The 8981-nt window shown below is 45.1% G+C and overlaps 1 protein-coding gene across 2 annotated transcripts; it reads right to left on the bottom strand.

Annotated features, from left to right (window-relative positions):
* Positions 2805-7097, bottom strand: LOC110434385 (AT-rich interactive domain-containing protein 5-like). Of its 2 annotated transcripts, XR_002451876.1 has the most exons (13): positions 6353-7097; positions 6213-6252; positions 5936-5988; positions 5803-5848; positions 5129-5221; positions 4580-4699; positions 4450-4501; positions 4270-4345; positions 3959-4025; positions 3741-3791; positions 3491-3583; positions 3235-3413; positions 2805-3148 (listed from the first exon to the last, which is right to left on the bottom strand). XR_002451876.1 is itself a non-coding variant. In XM_021458317.1 (12 exons), the coding sequence occupies exons 1-12, from the start codon at positions 6994-6996 to the stop codon at positions 3309-3311; spliced, it is 1440 nt and encodes a 479-aa protein (XP_021313992.1). In that variant the 5' UTR covers positions 6997-7097; the 3' UTR covers positions 3231-3308. The 2 variants fall into 2 exon arrangements, 1 of the variants encoding a protein (XP_021313992.1); XM_021458317.1 differs by lacking the exon at positions 2805-3148 and having other exon boundaries at positions 3231-3413.

The raw sequence follows: 8981 nt of genomic DNA, 5'->3' as shown, positions 1-8981 counted from the left end.
GGCCTCGGTCGGTCCCGATCTGTCTCCCGGTCCCGGGCTCCCGGCGATAGATGGTTTGTCGTACCAGTACCACGGCATTGCTGCTTTGTTAGGTTTTGGACCGGTGTGCGGAGGTTTCGAGCCCATTAGGCCCGGTGGGCGCGTCCACCAGAAAATGGAAAAAAAAAAAGACGCACATATGGCGGGTTTAGGGACTCTCGGGCCTTGTTTAGTTCGCAAAATTTTAGGTTTATGGCTACTGTAACACTTTCGTTTTTATTTAACAAATATTATCCAATCACGGAATAACTAGGCTCAAAAGATCCATCTCATAAATTACAGATAAACTGTGCAATTAGTTTTTATTTTCTTCTATATTTATTACTCCATACATGCGACCAAAGATTCGATGTGACGGGAAATCTTAAAAATTTTTGCGAACTAAACAAGGCCTCAAAGTGAATTGTGAGACTGACTCCAACAGCTCATGCAAAGCGAGACGCAAATGCAAAATAGGTTGTGCACAGTGCTTTAGCTGTAAAAAACCGCTCTCCAACCGAAGACGCAAACAGTGTAGGCATTTTGGGTTCAAGCTCAACCAGGACGCATATTTGCGTCGTCTCTCTCCAAAGACGCAAAGCTCCAGCGCTCGTAGTGGTGGGGCCATAGGAGGCGTCGGGGTGGAGCAGTTGGCGCTGCCACATCTGGGATCACTCCCCCGCCGCCGATGATGAGCAGGGATGCTTGGGGGAGTTGCTCGTCGGCGCTTGCCAGATCTTGCAGGGAGGCCGCACAAGGGAGGGAGTCGCTGGCCGAGATCCAAATCTTGCTCGCTGCATTTCTCCAGAGGAGGGAGGGAGGGAGGGCGGCCGCGCCGGGGAAGGCCCACGAGGAGCCACGAGGGCGGATGGTGGTCGATGGCGCAGCCTGGTGCTTGGCGTGGAGGGAGGGAGCTCCGGATCCGGCCGCCGCCATCGTGGCCGGGAGGGGCGAGGCTGCCGGGTGGAGGGAGAGAGCTCCGGATCCGGCCGCCGTGCGCTCGCTCGCGGTCGAGGTCGAGGTCCGTCCCATGGACGGCGACGGTGAGGGCGCCGTGCCGAGGAGCCGCCGGCACGGACAGCCCACCCCCGTGTCTCGACCGCCACAACACGGAGACCGCTGCTTTGGGCTTTGCTTTTGCGTTAGCTGTTGGAGAGGCAAAGTTTGTGGTTCCCCACTCTTCTCCTGTGCGTGATGCAAATAATGAAATGGGTGCTGTGAATGGATACTCATTGTTGGAGACAGTCTGACGATGCGGATCTGCGTATTGCGTGATGCCTCGGGTGATACAGTCGGCGCTCATCGGGGGAGGCTAGAGATGCTGATGTATGCTTTTACAAGGCGAACTTATTGCTTGCATTCAGTGTACCTAAGGGCGTCCCCAACGGTGGTATCAGCTTAGCTAGGAGGAACATCTGCCCAATCCAGAAGAAAGAGAAACGAAGAACTCATCTCGCTAGCGACGAACCAAGAGCTTAGCACGCACGTTTTTCAAGAAAATTTCACTCACTGACATACTTTACCACTATCTACTTTTTATTATTATTTAATTGTTTCCGGGCTCCAGGTCAACTAGCTATTCAAAAAGGTCATTGGAGACGCCCTAAGCGGCCATCTTGGCGGGTGTCGGTCAATGTGATCATCGAAATGGACGCTCAAGCTGTGATTTAGGCCGTCTACACGAATGAGTATGCCCTCAGCAATGTCTTCTGTTTGGCCGAAGAGCTTCATAGTCTCCTAGTCTGGAATTTTATTTCTTGGCGTATTCAACGACGTCTTCGATCTTGTAATAAAGTAGCTCACGCTCTTGCAGCATTGGGTAGCGTCTGTGAACCGGATGAGCTAGAAAATTCGGCTATGTCTGAGTAATGGAAATGCATATTTCCCCTCAAAAGAAAAAAAAACTATGTCCCACAAATTCCACCATGTTGGAGCTTCACAAACTTCGTCATGTAGTAGCTCCATACCTCCCATAACTTTACCATTTTTTTCTTGAACAAAGTGCATGTAGTGATACTGTTTAGCTAAAAACATAAAGCGGAGCAGTTTCAAACACTCTCTTACGAGCAAATTCAAGTCTAGGTTTAAGCTTTGTCAAACTTATATCAAAGAGATAATAAAACTGGTTGATTCAAATAATTATACATTTACCAATTTAAACCTTACTCCTTCCGAAATAGATGAACCAAGAAAGTCAAAGGAACCTATAATTTGGATTTCGCATGGCTTGGGCTTCCCTAAAACGAAAACAGAGAAAGCCACGTTTTTGTCACTTTGGCTTTCGTAATTTTTTTCTCTAATGGTACCACCTTTGACTTTCAATTATATTGATATTAAGAAAAAAACGATTTTATTATACAAAAGAAGAAGTGCCAAAGAAGTGCATGCTGAGTCTGGGTCTAGGATGTGCAGGCTATATACCTGCTAAGTCTTTGGAAGGTGCTAACAGATAGAGAATGTGTTCGCATGTATATATACGAGTATTATCTGTACTGTAATTCGTAATAAAAAAAATGTGCCAAACAGGCTAACCACAACCACACTCCTTTTCTGAAAGGAGCACTCCTCCCCATGGCCCAAGTACCTACATCTGGGTTTGGAAAGCCCGTGTATGGCCGTAAAAGTACAAATGACAGGAACAACTCAGGTAGCAGTTAAGATGCTGTATTGCCATACAAATAAGCTTTTCAAGAAGCAATTGAATTCAAATCAGAATAATTTCTTTCGCTGCAAAAAATGTAACCTAGGCTGAAGCAATACGATCCACACTGAAACACAGTTGAGACTTCTATCACATAGAGACAGCAATTAGCTTCATAAACCAGAGGAACCGGCGTTATGCACAAAAATGCAACTTTAGGGCGCCCTGGAGTGACCCAGAGAGGCATTTATAATACAGAAGAAAAATAATAAAGAATAATAAGTAACCACAATGTCAAATTAGCCCTAATACGACCAACATCTCCTTTCTCTATAAAACTGGAATACATGCATGAACCAGCTAATTTTATGACCACTACTGCAATAACAAACAAGGTGATAACAACCACAGAACGGTTCTGCTAAGTCAGCTTGACAGATGTATCTGCTCAAATGAAATCCTATTTCCTCAACAGAACAGACATAAACCCTGCACAGTAAACAAAATACATGAAATCAAAGAAAACAAGATAAGTTTTGAGGCAAGGAATGCCTGAGAGGCCACAAATCACGGACCTAGTAATATCAAGGAATATCACTGGTGAAGAAGCACCGCAGTCAACAAAACTGAAGTAAACATGATTCCATATCTACATATCAGGATGACCAAATGGTGCACGCACAAATAGCTGACCATGAAGCGTGACAACAGCAGACGTTTGGTGGGGATCGATTCTTGATGGCAAATTGACCACCTGAGACAAAAAAATCACTACATGATAAACTGAGTTCACAAATGTGTTTGTGTTAGTGTTCAAGGTGAAGCTACCACCTTCTTGAACGGAGTGATCCCCCAAGGATTATCAGGCTGCTCTGGATCCCCTGTGATAACCAGACGTCCAGCAGGATCTGATTGAACATGCACCTGCTAGAACAAAAAAATTAACAATTTCCTCTATGGCCTCATTTCAAGGAAAATTCCTTTTGCTTATTTTTCCATTTATCTCCGAAAGGATTTATTTTAGGCCAATGAAAAGATTTAAAACTAGGTTCTCCACATGAATGGCGCCATACTTCCTCACCTCCTCACGTAGAAGTCCAGGAACTAGTGCATAGACTTCAAAGCAATCTTTCTGCAGGAAGCAATAACCAAATGGTATAACTTCAGTTCAAAACTCAGTGGAAGTTCACTAGCAAAGCTACCTTGTGAAAAAATAATTTCATGGTACAGGCTATAATCAAAACATACGCATAATACTCTGCACAATATTATTAACAAAAGAATATAAGCTGAACTTACAGTCTGGCGCACATTGATCTTCACCCAGTCGGCTGGTTCTCCAACGTCAATGACCATAGAATCTTCCCTGAAATTGTGCATTCCATTACATACGAGAACAGGAATCACCACACCAGAGAAACTGTCACACAGCATCCGAATGTATGGACAAAACTTCCTCCAGATGAGCTCAATTGCACTACATGGCGCTACAAGATTTTGGATTTCTCTTGTTAATTGCATAGTAGCAACCATGTCTTCTTCATCTAACATATTGCATACAATACTTAAATATATAGATATAGCCAAATGAATGTACAGGGAGTCTTAACTGTGATTTATTTATTTTTGAGCGGGACGACTTGAGAGCATACTCTGGACTAGACGCTTTCTTTCTCTTGAGCACCCCTAAACATATCACGAAATATACGTGAGAAAAAAACAGCATAGTGCACATTAGCAAGAGAAAATCATGAAGCATATTGCGTTAAAAGAATAATCATGAAGCGTACCAAAGCCTTTTAGGTTTTTATCACGACTTGAAAGTGGTATTGAATCTTTGTCCTGTAGAAAAGTGAATATTTTTTCAACGAGAACAGTAAGCAAACAAAATGTGAATCCCAGTAAAGGAAATTCTATTACCTTCAAAATGTTATCCCCGTGAGTGCCATTGGCAAGGAGGCGGTGAGCATGCCAACCCTGCATAGCACGAGCTGCAGCATCCCTTCTAACTCTGGCAGAAGATGATTGATTCACGACCACCTACAGAACCGTCAGGGAACTTGTCAAGACAAACTAAACTTAGCAACTTGCACCTTTCAGTAACAGAACATTTTCTGCAGTCTAAAATATATTAACAGGCCCTTAGCAAGCTGCCTCCTTGAATAGTACGCACATTACAATAAAACATAGATTCACAACTGACACCAGGTTTCCAGATAGAAACAGGGCAGCAATTCAGTGACTAAATCCGCTTATGTCTACCTGAATATAGATTGACTGTGACATTAATCTCCAATTATATCAAAGTACTAATTCTACACAGCTAATGAAAATGAATATATAAGGTGATAAAATCTGTGTACATTATATTTAAACGTTAAACAATATATAGATATGTGCTAAGTGTTAAGTAGAAATATAAGTTAAAGCTGCACTGTTTATTCTTTCTTTAAAAAGAAAAGGGTTTACCTCACGGTCAGCACCACTAGGCGGTGGTAAACCAGGCGGTGGTATCTGAAGCTGACCAGTCCGGACTTTGTGTTTTTCGTATTCAAGAAGTGCCTAAATTCATCAGTTAACAGACCAAGGAAACTAATGAATAGATACGACATGAGAACCCATAAGCTTAGACCTTAGAGCAATGACTACTACTGTTACTATATTCAATAGAAAATCTGGCATCTAAAGCATCAACAAGAATTTGGAGGAGTAAAAGAAGTATGGCTAGCATATAAAGCATGTCAAACAGCTAACTGTCATTTGTTCCCACAAGGCAAGAAAAAAAAACACATATATTTGTTTGGCTTAAACAATTAACAGCATAAAGTATCATTATCACGAAATGGATAAAAAAATCTGTGGCACTTCAAGGTTAGAATTTATACACTGACAGGTGCAGTACCTCTAGCTCCATATTTATACTTGTTAGGCTGAATCCAGAAAAGATTTATATCTATATAACTTAAAGAACCAAACTAAGTTCGAGTGATGTAATTTCTTGTTCTCCAAATTAAATGATGTAAGGTTGAGAATTGCTACAGTTCTGTTCATGGATAAAATGCTCCTCAGCATGCTATAATGGATAAAGTAAACAAAGGCCTTCCTTGTAAATTTATGGGAAAAGATTGCGGCCAGTGCGTCACCTTCTCATAGAAAATTCGAAATGACCACGAAACAGTCGTGCAGGTCCTGCAAAAGAATGTGAATCAAACATGGCATAAAAAGAAGGCATCTACAAGGTTGCATTTAACATGTATTGTGAAAAGAGGCCCTTACTTTGGTGGCCTGAAAGTCTCTCCGACTTGGCGCCATAGTTTACAAATCGTTACCTGAATAAGCAAAAAATATTCAACTGAACTAATGCCCACATACAAAGTGCTGAGCAGCGCAATAATGAAAAGAAGTGAAACCTGTTAGAGATCATCAGTATTTTACTAGCTTGTAATTACAGTTGTCCGAGGAACGGATATTATTGATACTATGGAAAATTTCACTCTGTTGTATCTACAGCAGCAAGTGCCTGTGCGTGATAATGAAATCAGCAGTACCGTACCTGCTCGTGGCCTCCCAGGTGGGCGACCTGCCTCCATAACCTGGATTACGACATAGCAAACAGGGGGGCAAGTGCGTTTAGACAACAAAAGATGATACAGGAGTAGCTCAGAGAACGAGAGGTATAGTTAAGATGCGCACTTGAGGCAGTTGAGGCCCTTGCCGTAGAACTTGGGCGGCTTGAACTCGAGACTGTGCTCCCTATGGAAGCGCTCCAGCTCCGCCATGAACGCGGCTTGCTCCTCCTCCGTCCCAGAGTCATCGCCGTCGAGGAAGGGGTCCGGTTCCACCTCCACGTGGTGGCCGGCGCCACTCTGGGCCATCCCGGTGGAGCTCTCGCCCTCCACCTTCACCTCAGCCCTCGGGGACGCATCCGGGGTGGAGTCGTCGTCATCGTCGTCGTCCTCCTCGTCTCCATCATCGTCTTCGTCGTCCTCCCCGTCGGCGTCGTGGCTGATGGCGTCCTCGCCGTTCGTCTCCACCTTTGCGCCGCTAACGATCCCCTCCAGCTCCTCGGCCGCGGCCACAGGCGGTGCGCGCTCCCCGCCCGCATTGGGCTCCGCCTGATCCGGGGAGCCCGCTCCTCCCTCTCCGTCATCGCTCTCCGGTTCGGCGTCCGGGGTCGTGTCCCCACCCTGCGCAGCCGCCCCTTCCGACATGGCAACCGCCTCTTTCTCGGGCGTCTGCCACGCTTCCTCGCCGTTGGCGTCCTCGGCGAGCGGGAGGTCGTGCGGGTCGTCCCCGTCGCGGTCGGGACCGGCGGCGCGGCCCCGCGGGTCGCTCATCGCGGGAGGAGTGGGGAGAGAGCGAACGGGCGGCTGCTATTTTCGCGGCAGGTTTGCACCGAGGTCTGAGGCGGAGGGGATGGCCTGGAGTTGGAGTGGGACGGATCTCCACGGCTCGCGACTCGCGGAGGAAGGGATTCCTCTCTCGCCGCTTCGCGCCCACGGGCCGCATCGCATGGGCCTAAACCCTCCGCTTACAGCTGACTACTCAAGCCATGGGCCGGCCTTCGCAAACTTAGGCCTTGTTTAGATAAAAAAGTTTTTGGATTTTAGTACTGTAGTATTTTTGTTTATTTGACAAGCATTGTCTAATTATAGAGTAACTATGTTTAAAAAATTCATCTCGTGATTTACAGGCAAATTATGCAATTAGTTTTTGTTTTTATCTATATTTAATGCTCAATGCATGTGCCGCAAGATTCGATGTGACAAAGAATCTTGAAAAGTTTTTAGTTTTTTGGGTGAACTAAACAATACCTTACCAGAGACAAGGGTGGCCTTGCTCTCCTCAATCAAATAAAAAAATAATAGTGGCCTCGTGGCGCCAACAATTTGATTGTTACCCGTGTTCATAGAGTGGTCGCTGTTCAAAACTAGATCTGGCGTCTGCCTAGCCTCACCTCTTGCTCGCCAACTTGGCAAGTCCCCAACGTCCGCGTGCAACCCACCTGCTCCCTCAGCCATCTCATCGGCATCCATGCATCACCGAGCTGGGAGCCTTCCCACCAACGAGGAGATGCAGAAGCAGCAGAGATGCTCGCCCTCGCCTCCACCTTCCCACCCTCGACCTCGGCCACCTCTCCTCTATCTATGCGCGTCAGAAGAAGTAACAACAACAGAGAACCTTCCCCAGCCACCTCACACTCCGCCCGTGCATGCTAGAAGAAAAAAAAGAAGTGGCAATAGAGATGGCCACATTCGCTTCCACCTTCTCCCCCCCGTGCAATGGAAGAAGAAGAAGCAACCGCAGAGATGGCCACCCTCGTCGTGCCCTGCTTCGCTCCACCACCGATGATGGTAACTCCAACAGCGGCAACATGTAACTTGCGACCTTCATGAAGGCATTCTTTGTTGCGCTAGCCAAAGATGTTCTTTCCTTCAAAGACCACCCTTCATCATTCTTGCAGACCAAAAGAATCTGACTCACTTGGATGACCAAAGGCTTTTCCACACCATGGTAGCATAAGGCTCTCACCAAACTTATGGGCTCATCTTACAAGATAATGTACAAGAAGGTTCGGACAACAAGGTGCCCGATACACTCTCTAGAGTTTTCAAGGCTTCACTGTATGAAATATTCCCTCCGTCCCTTTTTGTTAGTAGTTGTAGGATTGAGTATGAGAAATAAGAAGACATATCAAAGATACGACCATTCCTATAAAACAACCATTTACTAGCTAGAGACTAGGCCATTGATGTCCTATCTTATCATAAAAAAGGAGGTGTGCCACCAGAAAAAAAACATAGTTCGTTATTTTGGCTTTAAACTAAACAAAATGCTCCAAATCAATTTTAATCGGCCAGAGTTGTGCCTCGTGGTACGAGAGGAAGGGGTAGAGTGCTGGAGGGCTACTTGTGTAACATGGTCAGACCCTAAAACTATGCATGGGACCTCGTCAGTCTGCCAATGATAGATATTAGGGGATAATGTGCTAATCCTACAATGGTGAATATTAAGGGACGGAGGGAGTACTCGTATGTACTCTCTTTGTGATCAAACCTTTATAATTGCAATATATCAAGTTGTTGTTAGAGTTACCCATCCCAGCTCTCTTGGGTTATTATTCCCTCCAAGATGATCTTTCAAGTAGAGAGCATTCTACATCAAATTGTAAAATTATATTTGTAAAGAACTTATGGTAATGTATAGACGGAGGGAACACCTTTTCAAGAGAAAAAAAACAACAAAATAGAATTTTTTTTTCAAGCAACACAAGACAAAAAAATAGAAAGCTAACTGTTAAGCAAAAACATAAAAGTTACGG

Source organism: Sorghum bicolor, chromosome 4 (assembly GCF_000003195.3).
Source record: "Sorghum bicolor cultivar BTx623 chromosome 4, Sorghum_bicolor_NCBIv3, whole genome shotgun sequence".
Classification (NCBI taxonomy): Eukaryota; Viridiplantae; Streptophyta; class Magnoliopsida; order Poales; family Poaceae; genus Sorghum; species Sorghum bicolor.
This window is presented reverse-complemented; position numbering and strand designations above follow the sequence as displayed.